This window comes from Antrostomus carolinensis, unplaced genomic scaffold, assembly GCF_000700745.2.
Source record: "Antrostomus carolinensis isolate BGI_N321 unplaced genomic scaffold, ASM70074v2 Scaffold51503, whole genome shotgun sequence".
Taxonomy (NCBI): Eukaryota; Metazoa; Chordata; class Aves; order Caprimulgiformes; family Caprimulgidae; genus Antrostomus; species Antrostomus carolinensis.
The window spans coordinates 1-26,617 of record NW_010305450.1 but is presented as its reverse complement, the minus strand read 5'-3'; the positions used below and the strand labels follow the sequence as shown (position 1 = coordinate 26,617).

Below are 26,617 nucleotides of genomic sequence, written 5' to 3'. Positions count from 1 at the left end.
TATCATTAACAAAAGCTACTATTTCTGCTTAGAAACACGTTTTTTTGTTCCACCACCTTTCAAATACCTCTTGACCTAAGAATCAAAGCAGGAAAATGATCTCAAACTCTCAGAATGCAGTTTTTCAAGTGTGATGAGTTTCTGTATAGCCACCATAAAAACATGGAGGAAAGCAGGGTCCAATTCTTTTCTCTGGAGAGAAAACTTACGGGAATTAGATGTGTCGGACATTGAACTGATCTCCTGATTTTCCAGTTTCTGAAGCATACCCAACACAAAACTACCAGTAACAAGCCCCCATGGGGGTGTGGTATTTCACATGAGCTGCTAGACACTATGATGTTACCTTCTCACTTACCTTTGCTCACTCTTCACAAGTATCTCACTTCATATTTCATGCATCTTTTTAACATATTTAGTGTCAGAAGTAAAGATAACTTCCTATTTCCTTTTCCCAGTTAAGAAAAACACTTTCAATCTGAGATTAGTCTTGGAAAACAAGGGCAGCAAAGATTAATAAATAGGAAACAATCAGAGAAGTGTGGTTGATTGTAACAGCCTCAGCAAAAATCCATCCAAAGAGAAGCCTACTGCTGTTTTCTTTTCATTCCCTGGCTTCAGAGCTGGAATGCAAAGTACACCAAACTGAAGAGGGTTACGTCTGCAGTAACAAAAGCTAGATCTTTAATTTAGTGGTACCTAACACAACTAGAGGGCCTTTGGGCTTACTCCAAGAGAAAGTACAACAAATTCTTAACCCAAAGAGAGTTACAATCCCCTTCATCCCTGACAAGCACTCTCATTCACTGCAGCTTCTCATTTAATAGGCCCTTGACTAAAAACCTTCTGTCTACAACCACTCTTGAGGTTATGGAAGTTTGCACTGAACAAGAAAAGAAAAATGACAGAACTGAAAACCACCCCCAGCAACCACAGACTAGCCCAGCCTGACGGAAAATAAATGGTTTCTGACACAGGGAATGGGATTGTCTCAACTTCTCATTTGGAAAGGAGCATTTGAAACATCAGGAAACAAAGACCTGGTAAACAGAACCCAATGGTATTCGTAAGAGTAGAACATTCTTCTTATTTCCCCTTTCCCTTGTCATATACAACACTAAGGTAAAGGAAGCCTTGTCCTTTATGCTACATAAAACATCCTTCTTGAGCGCGCACAGCCTTGTGCTTCTTGTGTGGTAAACATTACAATGGAGATGCCCCTCCCAAGTGCAAGTTCTCTCCAGTACTGGACAGTAACAATCGTAACGATCGCTGTTATGCTTTGCATTGCGTTACAGGTTGGTTTTTTTTTAGTTTTTGAAGGTCTTATCTGCACCATGGATCTGGCCCAGTTCCAGCTGATGCAACCGATGTGGATCATGAGTTCGTATATAAAAAATTTCAGTTTTGCTCACAGGTGTCTCTCAGATGGAGAATACATACAGGGAAAACAAGGATGGATGAGGATATATTTGACCAGCTCCTAGTACTGGATTCAGCAGTTAAGAAGTAAGATGGGCTGTGAATTGATTTAGAAGATGTGGGCATATAAAAGCTTGGAATGCTTGATGAGTTTTTTTTTTTTATTTTTTAATCAACGTAGGTGGAAGTAAACATTTATTAACATTTGGTCAAGTGTAGTGTAACTTGCATTTGTATTTTCATTGTTATTAATGGAGGTATGTAGAGATATACAGAAACCTTGAGACAGTTGTTTTTCTATTGCATACAGACTAGCAGTCCATTGGAAACAGGATGAAAGCATGAAGGTTAGATCTTAGAGGGCAGCAGTTCTTCATGCACAGCTTTTGTCAATCTTGATTTGTTTGTTTGTTTTGTTTTCAAAAATAAAAACATGGGAAACCAAGATCAAATGATGGTGGACAGGAAAAGGTGACATCATCAGCCAGAAATATACCAGAAGTGCCTCAACCCCCTCATTCAAGTCCAAAGGTGCTAGTTTCTTCAACAGCTGTCAGCAGCTTTTCATACAGCATAGAATAGGAGGGGTAAGGTGGAAGATCCAAACGGTTGAAACACGTGTGCGCCCTGCAAAAGGAAAAGATGCTAAATGTTAAGTGTAATCTAAATAACTTGAGAAAATCAGAATTGACAAAACAAGTTCCTACTGAGACTCAAGACATTCAAGTTTGTTCACGAGAGATAAAAAGAGATCCTAACTATTAAAGTAAAACTTGAATTCTGCCAAAATCTGAGGTACTGAAATGTATATGCACGTACACATGAATATTTCAAATAGAAGACATGAGCTAAGTATCAACATAACCTAATTCTCTGCTATCCCTGCATTAGATGTTGCAGGGATCTTCGTGGAGAAGAATGCTGGAGGTCACTGAGGAGTTAGGGTCTAGGGCCTGACAGACAGAAAAGTCCACTACTATAATTTCAGTTGCTTTGAATTTTTCCAAAAAAATCCAACTCATCTGAACATCGAACATGAGCAGCTACTCAGTTTTGCACCAGTGGACAAGCAGAATGTGATGAACTATACAGACAGAACGGGCTCAGCATGTGTTTAGAGCGAAAGACCATTCAGGGCTGTGCTAACTGAAGAAGGAAGGGTGCTGAAAACGTTCCTGTAAGTCAGCTGTTGGCCATCTGCTGCATGTCTGGCCTTTAAACTTTATTTATTTGTAGTAGCCAAGGCAAAAGCAAAATATTTTGTGCAGAGCAAGCTGCCAACTTGATGACCCTCTCTTCCCCCAGTTCTGTCATTATATTTACCCCCATTTGGCAGCACCTTCAAAAGAAGCCGTGGAACGGGTTCCACGCATGCCTCCACCTTGTTGCAGCTTTTCTGGTAGCAGCAATCAGACCCAGATACAGACTGCACTTCACTGTGTGAGGTGCTGCACAAATGTGGAGCAAAGAAACAGTCCCTGCCCCAACAGTTCACTCATTTCAAACTGACTGAAAAACTGTAGAGCTCACTCAATGAACAGGGGGACACATTTTCATTAAAATGGTTTCATTTTTTTCAGTCAGCTTAGAGTTTTACATGATGCGAGAAAGATTTGCTTCCTCTTGCTCCCTTCGAAAAACGTGAATTGACAAAACCCTACAGAAGGACGTGTAGCCTCAATGGCTAACAGTGTCTAAGCTCCTGGCCCCTAGGATTTTTAGAAGCTATGAAGTTGTTTTAGCTTTTCTATCTCCTACTTTAATTCAAGTTTATTTCTTCAAAACTGAACCAGAAGAGCTGTCTTGAAGAAACTACTTGAAACCATGCTAGTCATCTCTTGAGGCCACCCACAAAGTGAGAAAAACATGATAGTGGTAGATGGGCTGGCCTGAGACTTGCAGATTCAGAAGGAGAGTTTTATCAAGCACCACTGGTGAATCGTTAAAAGCAATCAGGCAACTGAAATAGCCAGAGGCACGTAATCTTCACTGCATCACACAATTTCAGTTAGGAGAGCTTTTCCCATCTTTTCCCCTTCTGAATGAAGATTTGTTAGCTAGTCACTCTCAGAGAGTGCGTACAATAAACACAGAATATGCGGAAATGAGCTGGGAACACTTGAATTAGTGAAAAAAGAACATTAACAAAGCCATTATTTAATAAATCTCTTGAAATTAAACATGGCAGCTCATGCATATTACCCGTGAGTAGCCCTGCGCTGTTTATTGTTATCTCAGCAATCTTTGGCAGCCTAAGTTGTTTCTACAATCCATTGCCAATACGTAGCAACAACTGGGAGTTAATTAACTGAAGGGTTCTTGTAGCCCATTCAGAACGTGTTCATCATAGGCCAGAGAGCACCATTCAGAGCCAGCCCATCCTGAGGAGCTCAGCTGCCTGGCTCCAGAACTGGGAGAAGCATAGTCATGGTGGCTCTGTTGTGGATTCTGTTAATATAACTTTGCTGAACCTAGAGTAATATCTCTGTGTGGTACTTAACCGTGGCACATTTCATTGTGTGAGACCACAGCTCCTCAGACATCGCTGTCACACATCCTGTTGTGTGGGGCAGACATATCCACAGCTACTGACTCTAGTATTTTAATTTCTTGCAGACATTCATCTTGATTGACCATCATCCATCTCATTTCATACTGGTTATGAAAAAACCTTGCAATGCTGTTGACTTTTAGTCATTTTTGACCTAGTCAAACTCAGAAAAAAGATCCATTCCTTTACCACTTATGAGGTTTATGGAAGTGGACTCTTCTGTAGAAGGTATCAAGGAATTTATTGTAGGGAGAAACTATTACAAAGAAAGGAAGAAAAAGCTAATGTGTCTAGAAACACTGAAGCATTTTGCCAAGCAACACTGTCATGTTCTCCAGTGCAACAACTTTACAGAAAAAAATCCGTTCACTCCAAAACCTGTCATCAAATCAAAACCAAAAACTAATTTTCAGGAGTGCTATGCTGGTTAGGTTTACACTTCTACCTACTGAAAGTGCAAAACACAATATATTGCTAAGGGCAAAACCGGAGTTCAAATTCTGGTCTGTGAAACTCATGTGAACCTACTGCAACTCCAATGATGCCAGTGAAGCCCACTCAATCTTACCACGTACTGATGTGCAAAATTGTCTACTCCACATTCAGGAATGGGTCTAATTGCTTGTCCTGGTTTTGTCTGGCTGCCAGCTAAGTTAAACTATCACACTGCCTCTTTGCTGCACAGGTCAGACCTGGTGTCTGCTTGTGTTACTGAACAACATATCCTGCCTCACCTGAAATAAGAGAGAAGGCTGACAGGGACTCCTTCTCATTCAGTGTTCCCTCTCTCCTCAGTATTGCAGTGCATAACACCTTTGCCTCTTGCAACTGAAAGCTGAAACCTTGATTTTCCAAACCAAACTAAAGACAAATTGCTGAGCCTCCAGTCTGTCACACCATGTCGCGGTGTGATACTGCAGTACAACACAGGGCAATTAAGAGGCAAGGATATTTTCCGTAACATCCGCTGTTGCCCGACTCTGTGCCTTGTCCTCCGAAGGCGTGAATGGTGCTGACCTCCTACTGCTGATCCCAGTGAGAGGCACTGCAGTAAGCATAATCCAGGACACACTTGCTGCTTTGTAGTACTGGCCTTGCTGCACATACTGGGGTGAGAATATTGCATCAGCAGTCCAAGAAACAGTCACTGCTATGAGAAAAGTCTTTCTTCCCTTGATTAAGCCTCCTACCACATCAGCCTGCTGACATTTGAGAGGGTGTTCATGGAGTGAGAGGTCTGGAGTAAGAATTAGATTGGTAAGAGCTTTTATGGAAAGGATTCTGGCTTCTCTAGAAGAAAATGCAAGATAAAAGCTGTGTAAACCAAGCCTGACCCTCACATGCCCTCATCCTCCAGTAAGTAAAGCAGTACATGGGCCACTTAAAACTTCATTCTTCCTGGCAGTCTGTCTTTATTGCTCAAAGTAGTTTTGGTGGGCCTGAACCTTTAATCTTGCTCACTGTTCACAGTGCTGTGCTATTTCTTTTAAGAATTCTCTCTAAAAATCATAAGCTTTTAAGATTTGTGCATTCTTCTTTTCTTTGTCACTTCCTTTAATCCTCATAATGATGAGAGTCCAAAGGCAGTAAATGTGCACAGAACCCCCTCTTATCTTATTTATAGCCTGAACCCATCAACTAAAATAAAACTTGCATTCCAATAACTGTGACTGTTCAGGCAGAAACTGGGCATTTCTGTTTTTCACATTGCTTTCTGTAGATGAACCCACAAACCCCAATTTGATCAACCTCAGGACCCACATGTGGGTCAAGTTTTGTTCCTTTTGTCTGCAAGAAGGAACACTTATATGCTGTCTGGGAGCCACTGCTTAATAGATGAATGTAGATTTGTAGATGGTATTTCTGTTGTATGTGAGAAAAGAGGAAAGAGAAGAGGGATGGGAGATAAAGAATGATAAAAGACAGCGAAGCACACACACTCAGTCCACTGGGAAAGACGGAAATTATGAGAACAAAGTTCTTTGTAGTCATACAGAATCTTTTTTTTAATTGCTATATGGGATTCTGGGTTGATTATCTCATCTAGTAGAGAGGGACAGAATTCTCTTACTGCATCAGATCTTTCCTAGCACTGGTAATTGTTATCATCCATAAACCAGAGACAGTATGGTGGTAATCACTAATATTACTCTGCTGAATGAAAATCTCTTGATGAAAGGGTAGTTACAGCTCAGCACTGATGGGGAAAGTGGCTTAATTCCATCAAATGTGGTTATTGGAATCAGTGGGATACATGCTGAGGTCCTTACTTAACCGACACTCAAACAGAAACAACCTTGGAGCTGACAGGAGTTTGGCCAGGCGAGGAGCGCATCCAGAAGATGTGGCAGTGGCATTTGTAGGCACTGAATGCTTTTGCAGGCTGAGGTTTTCAGAAGAGGGAACTGTTGCCCCCTATAGCTATAGTAGAAAACACTGACAGTTCTTGGCACAGGTCTGTTTGGGCCAGGAGTTCTGCTCCATTCCAGCTAGAAAGCCAGTGTCTGTTCATTAATGATTGATGGGGAATAAAGAATAAGTTCTTGTGAAACTACTGCTAAAACTGGTTCCGTGTTAAATATCTGCATGGCCCAGGAAAGGTAAAAGAGAGGCTTTCTACTTTAGAAGAGGCTACAGCTGGAAGAATTCTCCATCCATCCCTACTCAGGCAACCAGGTACAAGAAGTAAAATACGTAACTCCTTTAATTTGAGATAAATTTTTGCCTATTAGATAGGGAGAATAAAACTCAACCTTGATGAATGAGTGGTTGAACCTGTTGCCTATTCAGTGTTATTTCATACAACAAGCTACATCAGTCTGGGAGAAACCACACTGCAGATTTCCACTGACAGATCTGTGAATCTGTCAGTCTCTCTGGAACCATCATCTAGATGACCACTGGGTCATCATGTAGAGATCTGAGATTAGAGCAGCATCTCTGAGATGTATAGTACTTTGACTTTCTAATGTGTGTGGACTCAATTTCAGATAGGAATAACGTGTCTGGTACACACACACACACTCCAGAAATAAACCACTGGCGTAATCTAACTCTTGTCTTACATGATCATATGACACCACCATCACCCTGTTCATGTAGGGGACTGGTACTGACACACAAGTGCATCGATTTAGAATGAAGTAACCAGATTCTCAACCTTCCTGAAACAGTCCTGCTTATCCTCAGTGCTTTCAAGAAGCACTCTAGGCATTACATATTAGTGGTTATTCTTTGAAAAGTGTTGCATTTTAGCAATTTACACTATGCTACTTTTCTGGGAGTGGCACGTTGCTGTCACCAGTGCAAAGGCAGGGCTGGTTTAGGTATTAGCACATCTTCGCAATGGCAGCTGCACGCTCCATTGCCAAAGTGTAAGGAGAAGATGTACAGGAGAGTCACCTAACTACGTCAGCCAACTGGAGCAGGAGGGAGGGAACAGAGAGAGAGTCCTGGGCTCTCCTGATAGAGCTAAAAATTATCTCAATGCTTTGTAAAGCAGCTGCGAACCCAAAGGCCAGACTGACCTATCCCCAGCGACCCACTATCTACCTGGATGTCAGGAAAGCCAAACGCATCGGCTTTACACAAGCTTCCCTAACACCTCTCCCAGCATCGCCTTTATTGGGCCAGGGCCTAAGAGCTAAGGCCAGTAATTAAGAGGTGCAACCCACACCTAAGCACATAAACAACTAAATCTGATGATTGCCAAGACATGAGAAAGCTGAGGGTTGGTTTTTTTTTCCTAGGACTTTGAAAATGTGGAGCAAGTGTAACTCTGACTGTGAAACAGGAGGAATTGTTAGAAGGGCGAGGAATTTGTTGTGGTTTATTTTAAACAGCTAAAGTTAGTTACAGTCATATCACAGGGGCCAAAAGGCCTACAGGATATGACATAGGACTTTTTTTTAGCCTCTAAGTCTAAGTAAATACGCAAGTAAATCTAAATAAACACAAGCAATCCACAATCAGGCATTTAAAAAAAGTTTAAAACAACATTTATTTAGTTGCTTAACTAAGGATTTAGGGAGCCTCCAGGTTTAGCCTGTGTTTTATGTATTTCTTAACACCGTGTGTATACTTGGCAGCACCCCATAATTTTATAAAAATGCAAGTAATAATTCAGGGTGATCAAGCTGTGTTTATTCCCCATGAGCAAGTGTTGTTTCTCTTTCCCCTGGCTAAAATGAATGCAGAGCTCTAAGACTTCTAAAAGGTGCTAACAACTTTCACCTGGAAAAGAGGCCCCTTTCAGGGAGAGCAACAAGTTCAGTGATCAGCAGACATGAAGTCGTTAAGGTGAATATCTCGGGGCTAACTGAATCTAGGCCATAAGTAATGCCTAGGTTCACAAAGAAAGTTAAGCAGAGCAGAAAGAGGCCAATTACCTTTTCAGAACTTGATGGGTCAGCCCAGGGCATTTTCTGTGCGCACACCAAGGCCCACCCTCCCCTCTCACCCCTTTCCATCCCAGAAGGAGTGCAAAGAGAGCTCTGCAGAAATGCTGCCCAAATCTGTGACTTCCACTTGCTGCCTGTCCACAGACAGGAGTGCCCTTGGTCAGCTCTGAAACCTTGACATGGAACCAGACTATAAATACGCTGCAAAAGGAGGATCAGGCCTACACGCAGCAAACTGGAGCTCTCAGGCTTGCTTTCCACATCGCTGGCTGAAGCTCAGAGGGTGCGAGCCATCTCACTGACCTTACGTGTTTTCATCAGGTTTTAAATCTCAGTGCCTACATCTAGCTTTCATGTAGGCTCTAGTTCTCCATACAGTCTCTTGTAGAGTCTTTATAGTTGATGGAACATAAATCAGAATGTAGCAGGTGTGATTCAACTATTTTAAAAGTCTGTGCTCAGGTGAGATGAATTGTGCCTTAAATACACTTACTTCCCTTTTCCCCACTTCAGAGGGAGCCCACCTAAGATGCCAGCTCAGAATGTCTGCTGATGCAGTGCCCCATCCAGCTCCTGTGTCTCCCTGCTGCAGAAGCATGGATTTGAGCAGGCTTGTACTAAGAGGGTGACCATATTTGGACTTTCCCTCTCCAGAGGACTCCGGAGGTCTGGCTCAAGTCCGTGTTTTATAGCATGCTTCTGGGTAAACAACATAGATGGCAAGTAGCGAGAAAACTGGACCAGACCTGTTGTTAATAGATTGTCTGAATGTATCTGCGATGTCTGTGAGAAGAGATTTTTGCTCTGTGCTGTGAAAGTAGCCTCCTTTGGCCCGCAGCTGATGGTAAGAGCAGGAAGAGGGCAAATGGTATGTAAAAGGGTCATGTAGCAAAAGCATCTCAGAGGTGCTGAGGTGCAGCCCCACGAAAAATGCTCTGTAATCTCAATGGGCAGAACCTCAGGCAACAGTAAGGACATTCAAAAGAAGGTGACTCAGGTCAGTGAGGAAGGATGAGTGCTGGTCAGGGATAAACTGCTGCAGCAGAACTCAGAGCTGAACGTATCGCTGGCTGTGCTGTGGCTCTCCTGGGTGGCCTTAGGCAAGTCAGACCACTCCTCTGTGCCCCAGTCCCTTCCTTCTGAAAAGGAAGATGACCCCTCCTTTGGGAAGCACTGGGGAGTCTGTAGACTCTATGACATTGTGGCTCATTTGCTGCTAGCTGGCTGGCTGAACTAGATGGAACAAATAGGGTATTATCACCACATGGTCTGAAGTCCTTTCGCTAAGCTTCCTCGTGATGAAAAAATGGAACCATCCGAGCAAGTGAAGGGATTACACTCGGGTCTCTGGCCAGAATTCAGAGACAGATTCTGGTTTTCATGGCTCTGTAAACTCACAAGTATTTTTACTAGTACTTTGGAAGTAAAGGGAACAGAATCAGCTGACAGGGTCCTGCTGGTCTGGAGCTCTTCCAGAAGCAAAATAAGAGAACTAGGTTTGGACCTATGGAAATCTTTATCTTAAATATTTCCCAGGATTAAGACTAGTTTAAACTGAGCCTGCAAATCAAAAAGGCAGCAAAAGAAAACACTTTTCTCCAAACATAATTATAGAACAAACTGGCAATTGTTTCTGTGCTGTTTTAAGATGTCCTTACCACTTTCATTATCTTTCACTGGCAGAGATGCAACAAAGTCTCAGGCTCACCTTTCTCACAGCACTTGTGGTTTTGTATATCCTAGTTGGGACGTACCTTGGGAGGGAGGTTATTTTCCCCCATTTCTCTATACAGAAGCGCCGTAGCCCATTGCTCCCTCGGAGAGCTGCAAAGCCCTCGTAGGGCACGCTCGATGTTCCAGTGACAAACTGCAACAACCGGAGTCTCTGCTCGTTGTTAAATCTCTCCACTGCTGCCCAGAACCACCGTATTACTATGTGTCCATCATGGTAACCTAAAGCAAGAGGCAAGAGAGAGAAATTAAAATCACTCCCTCTAAGTGGGTAGTGTAACATTGAAATATGTTCCCATTAGCATGGGGCAGTAGATCTACTGAACAGATCCTGACCTAACAGTGTATCTTGTTCTTGATGAGCAGTAGGTCCCAGCCCCACCATCTTGCCCTGGCTGTGGTTACCATCATATTACTAACTCATTCGAAACCCTGAAATTCAAATATACATTTGAGGTACATTGGACTGTCACAAATCCCTTGGCACTGGGGATACATGCATGAGGTATAAAAGATCAATTGCGATATGCCACACAGTGTGAGTCCAAATGACTTAATTTCTGGTTCCTAAATAAATTCTTTTTTGCATTTCAATAGTGTTCAACATATGGAGAGGAGTTTGCTGCCACAAGCCCTTCCCTGGCAAACTTTGCACCCGAGGGGCTCTGTGCCTTGGTTTGTGCTGGTGAAAGCCAGCAAAAACCCAGGCTGAATCTGTTTCAGTAGCTAAACAGAAAAAAATATGAGGAGAAGAACTTGGGGGACCAGCTGTGCTTGTGGTGACCTGCGTATTTCAAGGTAACACAAAGGCTGGGCAGTGAGCAGCAAAGACTTAAACCTTGTATTTCAGAGGAGGCTATGTGAACCTCAGGGACTTCCCTTTTGTAGTGCAGAAGTGGTGGATTTCACATTTATCCATCATCCAAGATAGCCTGGATAAATGATGCTCAGTGTTCACAGCACAACCAGGCCAAGCAGTAGAGAAGAGGAGAAAAAACCCAACTTGACATAGTTTAGGCTGAGGGGAGGGATAAGCAAGATCTGTATTTTGTTGAAGAGTATTTGGGAGCCGTGAAATTCAGCTCTTGAATTGAGCTCCCTGCTGAAGCCAAGAGGATTTGTGATATTACTTTGAGGCCAGGAGTTCATTCAGAGTCAGCTGAGTAAGTAACTATTACACCTAATAGTGCAAATCCTTTTCAGTCCTTAATAGTCAACGCTCCTGTTAAGTTGGTAGGAACCGAGTGGATGAAATCTGGACAGAAGTAGCAATTTCAGTATTATTACATCTGTTAATCCAAACCTGAAATCTTACTTATTCTATGTCAAGAGTTATTCTTCACAAAAACTTCCTGAATAAAATAGGGCATTTCCCTCAGGAAAGACAGAAGCAAAAGATGGACCAAGTATTTCATGTTTTAGACTGAAAACATTTATGATATTAGGAAGCATCAGCAGGCAGTTTACCTCCACGATATTCTGTGTTGTTTCGCCAGTCATTGAGATCTATTTCTGCGGTGCCAGCTATAACCAGCTCCAGCTCTCTGGCATCAAAAACAGAGACAAGCCTGGAGTCTACAACCTGGAACAAAAACCACTTGTAAGCACAGTTTCAGGCTGGAAATAAAGCAGATGCGATGCCTTGTAAACCTATGGCTCTGACAGCCAGCTCTTTATTCTGAGGAAGTCTGCATGCTGACAGCTAACTTCCACTCCTCTGCTGATAAACCTGTGCTGCTCTTCAGAGAGTCTGCTGGCGTTTTGAGCTGCAAACAAGGATGACACATGAGATGTGACCAGAGTGAAGCGATACAAGTGACGGGACATAATCTGTGCAGAACGTTCTTCGTTGTTACATTCAGTCTGACAAGTGATTTTGATAGTCAAAGACTGGATTTGTGATAGGAACAATTAATTCTATATTTGTTCCACATTGGAATTTGATTACAGTTGTGTAGGAGTGCCCTCAGGTCTTCAAGCACTGAAGAGGCAGCTGAGGTTCACTTTCTTCATTAGGTGAAACCAAAAGCTTTAACAGCCTGCAGTATTCACAGGGAGAACAGGCTGGTGAACCATGTGCACGCTTCAGTAAACTGTACGGAGCTGCTTGGCCAGCCCCTTTCTACAGGAAAGACCAAGTCTACTCAACTACAAAGCCACCCTCACTGGCTTCCACCCCCAGTAAATGTCAGTGCACAACTGCCTGGAGCCATTGGTTACCAGTACTATTCTGTGTGCCCATTATTTGCTGTTTCCCTCTGTGAGACAGCTCTCAACTTCTACTTATATTATACAGCTGCCAGGGCAAGATATGTGTTTGAATACGATTAGTAAAGGGGGAAGAATAGGTGACTACATGGCTTGGTCAGCAAAGCCACAGGTTTTCATCCAATCTTTGGCAGTCCTTGTATAGCAGCTCTGCCAGAAGGATGTTCTCAGATCCAGGTCTTCAGCAAAGATAACTCAGCAAAATCTTTCTTAACTCCTGACTGTTACGCTTTATCATATTCAGAATACACATTTCTTTCCTTTCTCCCTTAATGCTGAACATGTCATTGCCAAGGTGTCTGTCTCTACAGATCCATACACTCCAATTTCTTGCCATCTGTGTCTGTTTAGCTATTTCCTAGGCCATCTCATTCCGATGAGGAATGGAAGACTGTGGGAGCATGTTTTGGTACTTACTTCGTAGAAGCCACGGACCAAGGCCTCTGTCTGCTGACCCACTCCTCGTTCCACTCGCCACTTAACCATTCTCTCAATGTACTCCTTTTTGTTCTTTTCTGTCACTGCTGTATTTGCCCCTCCAGATTTCAGCTCCCTCTCTGTCACCTACAGAACAAAGACAAATGGCGTGTTTCAAATTTAAGTTGTACTTTGAAAACAGAAGTCAAAAATCTAACAGCTATATTTCTAGTTCTGGCCTCTTCTCCATTTGCAGTGGAAATAAAAAGGATAACGAGGGACACCCCCTCAAATACAGTCACTGGGATTCAGAGTTTTGTATCAGCCATCCAAACCTGCAAAGTGTTTGTACTTTAAATACCTATTTTTTTTAACTAAGAGCTAGAGCATTTCATTGCATTTTAATGGTTAATTTCGCTGGCTTGGGTTACAAATGCTTAAGATTGAGAGGGACTTAAGGAATCAATCTAGATTTTATGCATCATGCACATACTCCTCACATGGGACAGAAAATAATATTTATCTTGCAATTATTTTCACATTCAGTCTAGTGGATTTAAAAGGAAGAATGTTTTGCTCTCCTCTTCAGGTTTCTGCTGCTATAACAATGATGTCTAATGCAGACAGTAAATGAGCTGCATGAATACATATTCATTATTTGTAGTATTTACGTATTATTTATATTATTATCTATTAGCCCAACAGAGAGCGCACAGCATATAAAATATTTAGGTCACTTTGCTTGAGGGATCTGTTGTAACATTATGAATTATGGAAACACTCCATGAGTCATCTAATCTGTAGCTTTGTTGAGAAACAGCAAGAACGAGTAAGGTTGGATGTAATGAGTTTGGAATTCTTAGCTGGATCAGGTTAAATTCCCAAATGCAAATCACTGCCTCACCATTATACAAGCAACACTGCATCGTCCAGAGGGTCAGACTCTGGCCCAGCTGCCACGCTGTGTTCTTCAGGATTGTGTGGCATTAAGATACATCTGTCAAAACCAAAGACTAAACGTAGTCTGGCTTTAAGCACAACCGTAAGTCCAGCTGTTCTACAGCTCCTGCAAGACCTCCCACAAACACCTAGGCGTGCTGGTGATTTCTTCAACTTCTCATTATCCATACAATTTTGAATACAATTAGTTATCTAGAACCAGAGGCAGGCAATCAATAACAGTGTGTCCCTATTTTTTCTTTCTTGCTGATAGAAGCATTAACCACAGCTGTGAGCTAGAGTCCAGAATCGGGTTTCAGAGCAGCAAGGAGACACTTCCACCAATCTAGCCCATTCCTGTTACCTGACTACAGCAACTGCCAGGGCTTGTGAGACAGGCTGTATCCACACAGAGAGCTCGGAGACAGGCCTGAACAAACACTTTCTACTGGGTAAAAGCATGAGAAAGTATTTCAGGTCACAAGCAACTGACACCTTTCTCTGTCTTGTAAGTTAAATTCTTTGCTATTGCAGCAGAATGCTCCGGGCTCCAGTATGCCAGAAGGCTAGAACTCCTCAGCAGTAAATTCTAATATAAAGGTACCAAGAAAGAGGATTTGGCCTGAAAGGCTTAAAAGCTAAATACACGCCAGAGATGAGACAAGAAAGAATAAATGAAAGAAGTAGTGACCATCCACAATAAAGTCATTGTGGAAGCAGGACAAGAGGGCCGCAACCCCTCTACCACACAGCTTCTCAAAGAGCCGCTATTTCTTGTTTCCCTTACCCAGCTCTTGAAATCCAGCTTCCCAAATATTAGCAGAACTCCCACTGTGATCTACCCTTGCGCATGTATCCAGCAAAGCAATGCTCAGATGGCACTTAAGTGGCCAGATACTCTCAGCATGCAAGAATTTCCAACTGGGACCTGTCTGTGAGCATAAATGTGACTGCGCTTTCTTGGTTATTTTGCTGTCAGCACTTAGCAAATTTCAGAAGGGGAACAACCTCACTTTCACTTAGGGCTCTTGGATTCTGACAGTTGTAATTCTGACAGCAAGAACTATTTTTTCCCCATCACTAGATCTAGTAAGGTTAGCGTCTAGTACGTATGAAATAAAAGTACTAGACAACATGTGAACCGGCATCAAAATCTGGCTTTTAGTCTTCTTTTGCTTTCTTATCATGGTATCTACAGCAGATTGTGGTCTTTTTCTGTTCTCTTTGGAGACATCTCTTATCTTCCACAACAGAATCCTAGGTAATTGTCTAGCTCTTTTCTTTGGGGCCAGGATAATGGGAAACTACTCTGTCAAATGTTACCTTCAGATGCATCAGGGCAATTCAGGCTGAGATTCTTATTCATCTTTGTAGCCTTCCAATGTAAATACAAACTTGTCTCATCTGTCTTTGTGGAGATGTCTGTAGGTTTCTGTCTGTCTCTGTGTATTGGTCTTACACAGCCATACCTTCCAGGGAAACCACTGTACTGGCAACTGAATGTCACACAAGCTCACAGCTCAAAGCCCGTGAAAAACCCCTGCATTTCAGTCTGTAGGAAAAGTGTTACCTTTCCTACAGACGCTTCTTACTTCTATTCTTCTGCCCCACGCTTTTCATTTCATCCACGCTCAACTCTGCTCATCTGTCATGACCTTGTACTATAAGCAGACTAAATTCAGTTTTGAAGATATCCCCTGAAGTCTCGTTTGCTTTCTTTTACTTTCAAGCATATAGTAGAGCAGCCCTTTTACTCTCAGGGCCAGAATTCCTCCCCTCAGAAACTAACCCTCCCCTAGTTCTGTGCAAACCCCTCCTGTCAACTTGACTTTCAAGGGCTGAGAGTCATCTTCTGTATGCTCCACCCAATTCCTCTGCTCCCTTTGACACTGTGTGTCTTCTCCTTACACAAGCGAACTTCCATCCCTTGAGCTTCTGCAGTACTTGGTGAGCTTGGTTCTTCAATATCTCTTATCTTTCAGCATCTCCTTGGAGGTCCTTAATCTTGGTCTGAATATTGCTTTGGGTCAGGACTTTACAGAGACAGTTATAACCCAGCACAGGTTACAACAGCAAAGATCACCGAGGCTTCAGTGCAAGCCAAAGAATCCCACAGGAGACGCTTGTTCTGGTTGCTGGTCTGCACTTAGGCCGGGGTTGTGCCCTATGTAAGGCTGTAATTATCCAGATGAGTGAGGCTGAAAAGAACTCTCTGACTAAGGTAGAGTTGAGAAGTAGGAAGCACAATAGATGTACATACTAAGTTGTTAAGTAGGAAGCACATAGATGTACATACTAAGTTGTTAAGTAGGTGCAAGGCAAGAGAGACAGAATCTAACAGAGAGACATCAGACAAAAAAAAAAAGTCGTGAGAGTTGCTGGGTCTTACACCACCTGCCAAACGCTTTTGTTCCCTCCTAACCCACCCATCCTTTCAGTCACATCAGCTTCAAGTTACATTGCTTGCATTCGCCGAATGCCACATCTGTGTGAACTACACCCTGGAGAGAAGGAGCTGCACTCCACTCCAGAGAATTCCTCATGCTCATCAGTGTGTGGCTCAACAGGCCTGTAGGGGGGCTGGGGTTTTATACTATACACCCTAAGAATAAACATCTGCATTGAAACAGGTGGCTTGAACGAAACAGAAAGTAGAAGAAGAAAATGTTATTGAAAGGCTGAAGGATCTGTTCTGACAGAAAGATGTTCATCATCCTCAACAATGTCAGCTTCAGATTTACTTTTCAGATGTTTTGCATAGCTGTGCTCACCTGTCCAAACACCTCTTCGTTCACTGTGAAGGTGAGATCCAGGATATCTGTGATGTTATTATCCTTCATCCACTGCAAGCTCTGATGAAACTCCTCATCCAGGTACTCCAGGTCGCTTAAATCACACGGCCTGATTATGAGGCAAGAAAAAAGGTGTAGCTGAATATATGACCCCACGACTATTGGCAGGATGACTTACTACTAAGAACGTGAACAAGTTTATGCCGGAGATCCAACATAAAGCTGGAGTTTGTTTGGTTTTGTGAACATCAAAGCCTGTCACACAGACCCTCTTAAAGCAGTTCTGCGACTGTCTGCTTTGCATGGCTGGGCTCAAGGCCACATCTGCTGGCTGCCTGCACTGTTTGCTGTCGGAAGGCACCCCTGGGGCGCAACTTCACATGACTCTTCAGGATGCCATACACTTCAGAGCTTACCTTCAGTCCGGATGGGCCCAGCCATGTTGTGCCTGGCTGCTCCCATGTATCTGTCATCCTCGAGGAGAGCACACAAGACTGACATAAAGCAGACCAGGCAACCTAAATTTCTGCTAATAAGGAGCCGCCCTTCTTTGCTGCAAGGGCAGGTGGATGTTAAGAGCAGTCTGGTTTCGCATCCTCTAAAGGGACAATAAGGATGCGGGAGCACTTTAGGTGTCAGGCTGTTTCCAGACTAGCTCAGATACAACATAGATGTGAACGCTGGGACCCCAGCAATACTCATTGTTAAAAAAATAAAATTAAATACAGTTAAAGAACTCAAAGGACTATTATGACAAATATCTTTGCTGATTTGGAATCATCCCAAGTGATAAACTATTTTGGCGAAGCTTTATTCTGCTCTTTGTCATTTAATTGCAGTCTTGACTTACTACTTATGATTTTCTTATTGCTACAAATTTTATGTACGTTGTCTTATTGTAGTCTTTTAATTAAAGAGGGACAGATTGTGAATTGAAGTTAACCTTATAAACTTGACATTGATAGTAATATATTACTGGTAGCTTTGGCTTACTAGTGTAAAAGACAGTAGAAGACCAACATGAAACATTCACTGTTTATATCTACATTAGCATTCCTAATTAATCCGAGCTGTGTTTAGAATGAAAACCTACTCCACCAGTGAGGCATGAGAAATTATGTATTTTTCTTAATATGACCCCTCTCCCTTTTCTGTTGTTTTTTGGTTTTGCTCCATTAAAGATGCTTTGCAGTCTTCCACGTATCATTTTAATTGCTTTGATAGCTTTTTATCAGTACTAAACTCTGGAATTATGGGTCAGTACTTTCAAAGGTGTGTTCCTAAATGTCATACTCATTATGCATTTTTATCAACAGTCAGTATGCATGAAAGGGCAAGTTCTTGGAGAAAGTAAAGAAAAATTAAAACATGTTTGTTTTCTACCACAGATCAACCAACAAACAGCGGAAAGGACTTGGAGGTCAGAGCGCTCGAAGCAGCTCCACGAGGGTCTGTGTCTCTGTAGGACTCACGGCAGGTTCACTGTTTCTGCATGGCCTCTGCATGCTTATACTTACAGCCTTAGCAGCGCTTTGTAGAACGGCCTCGTGAAGAAAGCATCGAGAAGGTACTGATGGATGAGAGCAAGGCCAAGAATACGACCGCTGAACCTGAACCTGGGATATAAAAATGCAGAGGAAATTAAGTAGAACTCAAGACATTCAACATAGAAACTTACACAGGTAACAACTGTTGGGTTTTTTTCTGACTTGGTTTCTTAACGATAATTAATTTATTTATTTCTTCCAAGCAGATAGCACCCCTCACACCTCCAATCAATAATGGATCTCTTCTTGATCCATCTCCGCCAGTACCCATACATGCAGCTGGCATCTCATATGCTCTCCCATACCAAACCAATAAACACTCTGAAGACTCACCTTGTGTGATCTTTAGTTGAACGTTCTGATACAGACTGACTCCATCAAACACAATACTTAGCCAGTGAAATACTGTAATACTCCACCTCGGCTGAAAACATACTATCAAAACAGCTACTCAGGATATTTGGTGAATGAGTATATCCCGTTTCCAACTGGTTTCAACACTTTCCAAAAGCTTTAAATACTTTAAAAGGGTCGTGAGTTACAGGGAGGAAACTGAAGTTCAAATAAGTCAACTGTTGTGACCAAGGACACATTAAAACCAGTATCCAAAGCTCAGGCAAGCTGTCCCCAGACCACTTTGTTAATGCTGATGCTCAGCTGTCTTCAGTATTTACTTACTCTTGTGTTTGCTTCTGTTTTCTAAGAACAGCAACCCCTAGGTCTGCTCCAAGTACACTCAAATAGTGCCCTGACTATTACAGTCTATGACCTGTGATGATAAACTGTTAATTCTTTCTTTCTATGATTTCTTCTGTGACTTATTAGCTATTCTTCCATCAAATATGGTTTTAAATCAGTAATTTCAGACAGTAAAATACAGAACTGGTGTGAGGCCAGGTGAGTTTATTTGTAAAAACAATCCCCACCACCCATCCAAAACTTGCTTATTTGTAAAAAAGAAAAAAAATACAACATCCCAAATGTGAGCTCTCCAAGCCTGAGCTGACTGACATCCTAGTAAAGTTTTATTGCACAAAAGATAAGAAACAGATCAAAAAGCCAAGAAACCATTCCTTCCACTACATGAACCAGTGCAAAGACCCCTCCCTGCACACGAATGAAACGTGAGTCTCATTGTCATAAAAGCGGCGCAGAATATCCATTCAGTCAACTTTACGCTCGTGGGACAGAACAACAAGTGCTTAGTATGTCAAACGGGGCACAAAATAGTGTGCTGTGGGCCCAATTAGCATTTACATCACCACAGGAGCTGCCTCCGGGTCCCCTGCATCCAAGAAAGGTGCTTATGATACGCAGCTGCCTGGGAACAGAAGGGTGATTATATGAGTCCCTTACAGCTGGTTCCACAGCAGCAACAAAAGGCAGCTGTTGGGTCTAGTTTGGACCTGCTTCACTTCACTTGTGCTCCGCTGCAATGTTTCCAGCAAAAAGCCATGAAAAGGGGAGCTGACACAATGGAAGTACAGTGGAAGGCAGACAGCTCAAATCCCAGAAACGCTGAGCCTGTAATCCATCAGTTTTACAGCACCTTCGGGATCTATAATCAAGTTCATTTGTCCTAAATAATGCATGTCGGCTTTTTTTTGTCGTTTTGGTTTTGTTCTTGCCCACCTCCCTCCCCCATCCATCCCTACACATTCTGAAATACCATGAGCCCCGGGTGTTCCTCACCGCAACGCTCACCCCATGGCTACTCGTCTGTATGGGGCTGGGCAGGCAGGAACCATTTGGAATAAAGTAAAACTGCAAGTAAATTGCCAAGAAAAGCCTCACGGACCTGGGAACGCCGTTTCTGCTAGGAAATTGCTCGAATGTGTCAACAGTGGAGATCTTCTCCTTGCCACTTGTATCACTTCTGTACCTCTAACGTGGCTTTGAGGGCATTCACGCACAGCTGACACGGAAGGGTAGCACACCTGGATCCAGGTGTTTACAGTGTCGTGCGCATTAACGGCGACTTTTAATTTGAATCGGTGCCTTATGGCAGAACTGTATCAAACCATCCAAAGGCCACGGGCAGCATTTCTGTGTGAAAGCACCAAGTCTGGTGGGTCACCCTAAGCAAACGTGGGCAGAGCAACTCTAGGGTGTGCGGTCCTTCAGTCTGGCCTTGCGCTTACAGCCCTCTGGGACACATCAGGGCTCGCTCGCTCAAACTGGGGCCCTGATTGTGGTTCCACAGTCCCAGCCCTTGCAATGGTACCATGTAGAAAAACAGATCCAGTACTAACTGGTCTGGATAAAGGAAGTGAAATAATTAACAAGACATTGCTGCTGCTGTCAATATAATGGATGAAGAAGCTACGCTGCAGGCTGTATTTCTGGGCAGCTCTATATCACGCCAGCAGGCGCAGTGCTTGGTGGCCAAAGCATGTGAGCTCTCCAGCCCACAAACCCTTCCTCTCCTGCACACAGCTTTAGTATCTCTGCAGAGACTCGCTAGACCTGACTCTCTGATCTGAAGAGGGGTGTAAGAGAAGGTTCTCCGGTGCCTCATCCATTCTAGACAAGGCCTGGGACCACAGGGGACACCTCCGTGGTCCAGCAGTGCACTGAGAAACATGGACTGTGGTAAGTCAATGGCCACCTACCAACAGGGAGGCATTTGCTCCTGTCCTCAGAGCACAGTCTGTCTGTGTGTGCGTCCACCCAGCCCATCAAACTGCCACCACCATCTGCCAAGCAGAACAGTCCCACTTAAAATGCATCAAAACTTAAAAAAAACCCAACAAGAAACAAATTGTCCTCCTTACAAAAGCCAGGTAAAACAAAACCAGGCTTTTGTGTTTATTTCTTTCTTAAGGATTTAGGGCATGGGGGAGATTCAGAGGTGGATGAGACAGTCCTTTCAGAAAAAAATATGTTATCTTGACAGACTAAGCAGCACAAAGGTAAATCCTGGCTGGAGGGCACATACCTTCCTTAAGCCTGACTTACATTTATCTTTCCAAGGAAGTGTAAAATGCTTGTTCCATTTCTTTCTCGCAGGAAAGACAGCTTGGGAGAGGTGGGGAATGTGAAGTCTTGCTCTGGCCCTTTCTTTCAACACCCTTCCCTTTCCGAGACAGTGACTGAGTCTGAGTAATGTGCTCTGGCAGAGAGGGGGAACGCGGGAGCGAGTTAATGAACAGGAAATGGTGGAAGGAGAGACAGGATTAATGAGCAGGAGAGCTCTGGTTTGCCTGCCTATTGACACTGGTCAGCCACTCAAAAAAGGACATTGTGCACACCTGCTTTCTGGCTGTTAACAACACTACTCTGTGAGCCATTCGCACGAGTTTCCACTCTACCCAGCTAACTCCCTTTCCTTCTGGAGGCTGCAGGTGTCCCTGAAACAGCCTGTTTTCACAACAGCCTGTTGCAAAATAACAGGCTTGTTCTCCTCAGTGGGACTCTCCACATACTTACTGCGTGTCTGTGTACACAAGGAGAGACAAATCCTTACGCTGGAGCAGCAACTAAGCAATAAATTTTCCTCCAATTGCAGGTGAGTCACAGGAAATTTAATTTTCTCTGGTTCTTATCATATAGCAGCAGAGAAAGGCAGGACCCATAATGACCCTTTGTTACAGGGCTCTCTCTTAACTGGTTGAACAAACGCAGCTCTACTTTATGTGACAGCCCTTCCTTGGAGTCAGATGGAGAATGATGCACCTCAACACAATCGTAATGGATGTGTTTGGGGGAAGAATGGTTTTTATCATTCTGTAGGGGATGCTGCAGTAGCTGTGCCTGGTGGGCCAAATTGGCTATGGTATGAGAAACTTTAAATCCTAAATAGAGGAAACATCTGATGGGATTAAAGAGACTGAAAATCTTGCAAACCTTATCTCACTCAAACACATTAGCTGGGTTTAAAGTGCGCCCTTCTTGATGCAGTAGCTCGTGAAAAAATATTCAAAGGAGAGCTCAAGAGAGAGGAATAGAATGTGGTTCACATCAAATTGGAAAATGTCATTTTCCTTTCACCGGACTCCTGAAAACTCGCTTTCATCCGTAAGACAAATTTACACATTCTGTTGCACCAGTTTTAAAGTTTCTGACTGTTTAATGGTGCAGATGAACTTCTGACCACCTGAAAGACAAGCTGAACAAATGAGGCTGCACTGCAGTACAGGATTTCTGCCCTTGGCAGCTCTTCTAAGGCAGAATGATATTTGGCAGGTGGATGCAGCTGGAGAGCCCTGTTAGTGCTTCTGCAGCAGGAGAGATTGGACCTCATCTCAACCATTATTAGACACCAGAGAATCTAAAAGGGGGAAAGTATTTAGAAGGGCCCAGTCATGGGAAAGGCTTCACTCTGAACACGCATCTTATTAGACAACAGAGAATTCAGTCATGGAAGCCAAATTTCTAGGAAACCAGGCATCTTCGGTTCCAGAGGTTGTGGTACAGCTTGGTTTAAAGGACAGTTAAAACCTCCATTGTCATGAAGACACTCGTGAGCATCCTGCAGGCCAGAAACCACTGAATAAAGGAACAAAAAATCCATTCTTAGAGCCTAGAAATTGCAATTTGCAACCTTGTGATGTTGCGGGGCAGGGGGTGATGGGGACACAACACACAGGAAAATGTACTGACTCCTGATTTCTGAGTTTTGGTGGAATCACCAGCACTTGCACTTTTAAAATTTTTTCTTTTTTTTTTAATGCAATAAAGTTTTAAGTATGTGTATTTTCCAAAAAAGCTGACCCAATGGCTACAGCAACTCTGCCCGGCCTCATACACTCTGTATTTTAAGCAGAGCTGGCAGCAGTATGCAGCAGGGGCGTGTGTCTGTATGCTAGCAGCACATATCCTTGTGTTGGCTCAGTGCAGGACATGACCAACACGTCCTGTAACGAGCTCCATCTACAGAGCAATAACCCAGCAGCAGAGCAGATCATCTTCACAAAACTTTGGCAGTGGATCAAACCCACACCTCTATCAGCCTCCATCAGCAAATGCCTTTCTTTAGTTTGGTGTGCACATGTAACCCCTGCTCACATAAATGACAGGACATCTGAACGGACTGGCGCGATGACGTGAAGCGATCTGCTGTCAGAAAGGTTAACCGTGCTAACGCCGCTCCGATTATCCGACCTGCATCTGCAAACTTTGCAGACCGCCTCTTTGCCACCGTGTCATTTGGTGGTGTGGCAAATTTGCTCTGCGTATCTGCAGGCTCAGAGGTGGCCACCGTGGCATTCCAGCACGATGCCTCTTCAGCTCAGGAATCTGATGAGCTCAGGCATCATTAATATGAAAGGAATGGCTCTTACAAAGGCCAGGAGACAAAGTTCACAAAGTCTCAGCACATTAAAGAGAAAAGGTAAAATAATTCCTAAATTAGTCATGCATGGAGGAGAATTCCAATATAAGGAGTAATAAGGTTATTGTTGGCTTGTTTTCTTTTCTTATACCCATCTCCAATATGAAGAATTCTCAGAGACACAACAATACAACGTTGGGTCACCTCTACGTGGCATCTTCCAATATTGCGCTGAGAACTTATCCCACCTCTTCTGATATCTAACCACACTGGCATCCCACTGAGAACTTACTCTGGATCTCCACACACTTCTTCTGAAGGAATGGTAACGACCCACCCAACCAAGTTTTGTTGTTGTTTTCTTTTCAACCTCTTCTGAGTTATGTTCTAAATACTGAAATGCATCTTATCTCATACACGATCAAAATTCATTCCAGGTTTTCAGACAGTTACTGAGTTTTTAAGGGGAATCTCCATACTTCCTCACTATGAAACCATAGAACATTCTGTCAGGCAAGCTTCATTTTCAGTCCATTTTCCAAATTAAAATGGAAAGGAAACATTTACGAGGGCTGACATGGAGCCACTGTTTGTGCAGACTGCAAACCTGGAAACTGATGGATGTTAAATAGTTACAGTCTACAAGGATTTATCCCTGCAGCCCCTGCCAATGTTATTGGGACTTAACAGAGGATATGTTCTACTCGGAGCCACGGCATTACATTCAGGCATCAAAAGATGAAGGAGCATATTCCATGAGTCCCTCCTTGATAATACTCTGTCTGCTTACTATTCCTATAAAACCTCTGAGATTTAATTAGGTTTCAGAGGAAATTTGTAACACTCATTTAAGAAAGCACGAGGCTTTCTTAAGTAGCCCCCATCATAAAGTATATGGAAAGTGGAATAGTCCAGCAGGCCTGGCTTGCAGATTGTCATAAAACACAAAGAGGGTGTTCAGAGATGTGTGAAATATAACTGCATCACCCAAGAACTGAAATTAAACAAGAAAAAAAAAGTATGAAAACATTTTCAGAGTGAAAGGCAACCTGGTTCAAAGAAACTTCCATCAGGCTTCAAATCCTGAGCTGGTAACTCTCTTCAGGTGAAGATCTACAGGAGTGAGCCTTCTCTTGCCAGCCTTCCTTTAGATATTTTTACTTTTGCTGGGCACCTGAGTTTCATACGATGAACATGTTTACGTGAGTCAACATCTCAGTTTGTTGCCAAATTGTGCATAAATTTTCTGCTGCAAAAAGCCAGTGCAATACTGGCACTCCAATAAATGCTTGCCCTACTTTGTAGACTGTGCAGCTTACAGAGATCAGTGCCAAGATTTCATTTGACAAATGAGAACACTTATGTACAAAAGTAAAATGACTTATCTCATGTTATGCAGAAAACAAGTGGTAGAGACAGCACCAGAGTCACAGTCCAAGTCCCAGCTCCATTTTAGTTGTTTAGTCTATTTGACATTTTTTACTTTCTTACCTTCTATAAAAGATGTAATTTTGTGAATCAGCTCTAGTTTATGATCAACTCCTTACGGATCAACTCAGTCTGATGCATATGGTTGCTTTTTTCAGCCAGCAAAAGAACATTTTTATCAAGAGGTTTTTGATTTCTCAGCCAAACCTTTTGGAAGAGCTGGTGGAGGGGGGAGAGGGGCACTTTGTAAACCCATGAATTGGTGAAGTTTTGTACATTGCATGATTTATGTTTGTCTTCCACAGCTTTGCCATGTGCTGAAACAAACTACAGGGGAAAATCCATAGATTGAGTCACCTGCCAGACAAGATGGCCATAAAAGCACAAGCCAAATGACCACACATTTTCCTTCAATGGCAAACTACGAACACCAAAGCCACAACAACTGACTTATTCTCAAAGGAGGCACATCCTTTCCAGCCTGTCTGGGGTGTCTAAGCACGAGAGAGACGGCTCATCAGAGACTCACTGGTAAGCACCCAGGAATGTTTACACCACGTGTTGGAGCATGATGCAGATATCCTTGAGCTAACTGCAAACAGGTCATAGGCAGTGCAGGGCCACGTGGATTTACCACCTCAGGTCCAGAATGCAGCAGACCTGGACCTTTGCATTGCTGTTCTGAAGTCCAAGAAAAGTTTTGACTTTTCCTTTATGAATCTTTCCAATACAATTAAATAATTCCAATTTCTAGTCATTCTTTTTTGGAATGCACGCTATAATATAAAAAGCTTCCTTTCATCAGACTCAAGATACTGAATTTACAGTTCTGCATTCCTGTTATTAAATACTTTTTTTTTTTTCTCAAAGAGGGTGGGCAGGTCAGGATTTTTCTCATCCTCCATAATTTTACTGAGATTTTGAAAAATATTCCTGTCCCAAGTTAGGGCAAACTGACAAACTTGACATTGCCCTTCTCCCTTCACATACATTCAGATCAGATCAATTTAAATCTTTAATCTTCCTCTTTTTTCTGCCTTTTGATGTAAAACTAAGGTAACACACTGAAATAAAGAGTAATTTTCCATGGACAAATGAAACTTTCAACTTCCAAAATATATGAGGGAGAAACCTACACAAAGAGAAATGCCTTTTCTACTCAAAAATACCCCGAAGGAATTTGGGTGATTTACTGAAAACAATTCTGCTCTGCAAGCAGCCTTTCTTTTGGTGTATGAATTGTGTTTACTAATAAAAAAGGTCAGCTTGGGAATTTCTGCACCTGCTTTAATTGACTTTTCTGTACCTTACCAAAGTCTGAATAAAATGTAGTGAGAAATAAGGAGAGGCAAAGGCAACTGAGCAATACTTCACAGTGACAGCTCAGCCTTGCCATTCCAGTGCGGCTGGAACAAGAGATATGAGAACATTCATCACTCCCTGGGAGTTTTTCACCACTACAAATAAACACATAGTCACTGCCCACCCTGATGCTTCCCCGCAGGCCCACATCCTCAGAGAGTGTGGATTTTACCCTCTTCTCTTCTGCCACATGCAAGGTGGAGACACTATAGAGAATTTCATGTGAAGCCTCCCATCTCTGGGCAAATTTAATCCACAATGTTGCAAATAGCCTTAAGCAAGGGAAAAAAACCAAACAAACATAAAGATGACTTTTGTAAAAACACAACAAAACACCCGCCTTTCCCTCAAACCAAACTCTAATTATGGAAGCAGCGCTAGACACTATGAGATTCCGAGAAGGAAAAAGAAGGAGAGACTGTGAGAGACATCTCTTCTTTCAACCCACGTGACACTGCCATTCAGATCCTCAAAAGAACTTGAAAAAA

General features: G+C 42.8%; 1 protein-coding gene across 1 annotated transcript; it reads right to left on the bottom strand.

The window, feature by feature from the left end:
• Positions 1-1,562: 1,562 nt before the first annotated feature.
• LOC104519938 (E3 ubiquitin-protein ligase HECW1) lies at positions 1,563-18,136 on the bottom strand (the record flags this gene model as incomplete). The annotated part of the gene is made up of 6 exons (XM_010164790.1): positions 1,563-2,049; positions 10,128-10,326; positions 11,572-11,686; positions 12,790-12,936; positions 16,500-16,629; positions 18,038-18,136. Coding segments are annotated over 6 exons (802 nt in total), but the record flags the coding sequence as incomplete, so codon positions are not given.
• Positions 18,137-26,617: the final 8,481 nt, after the last annotated feature.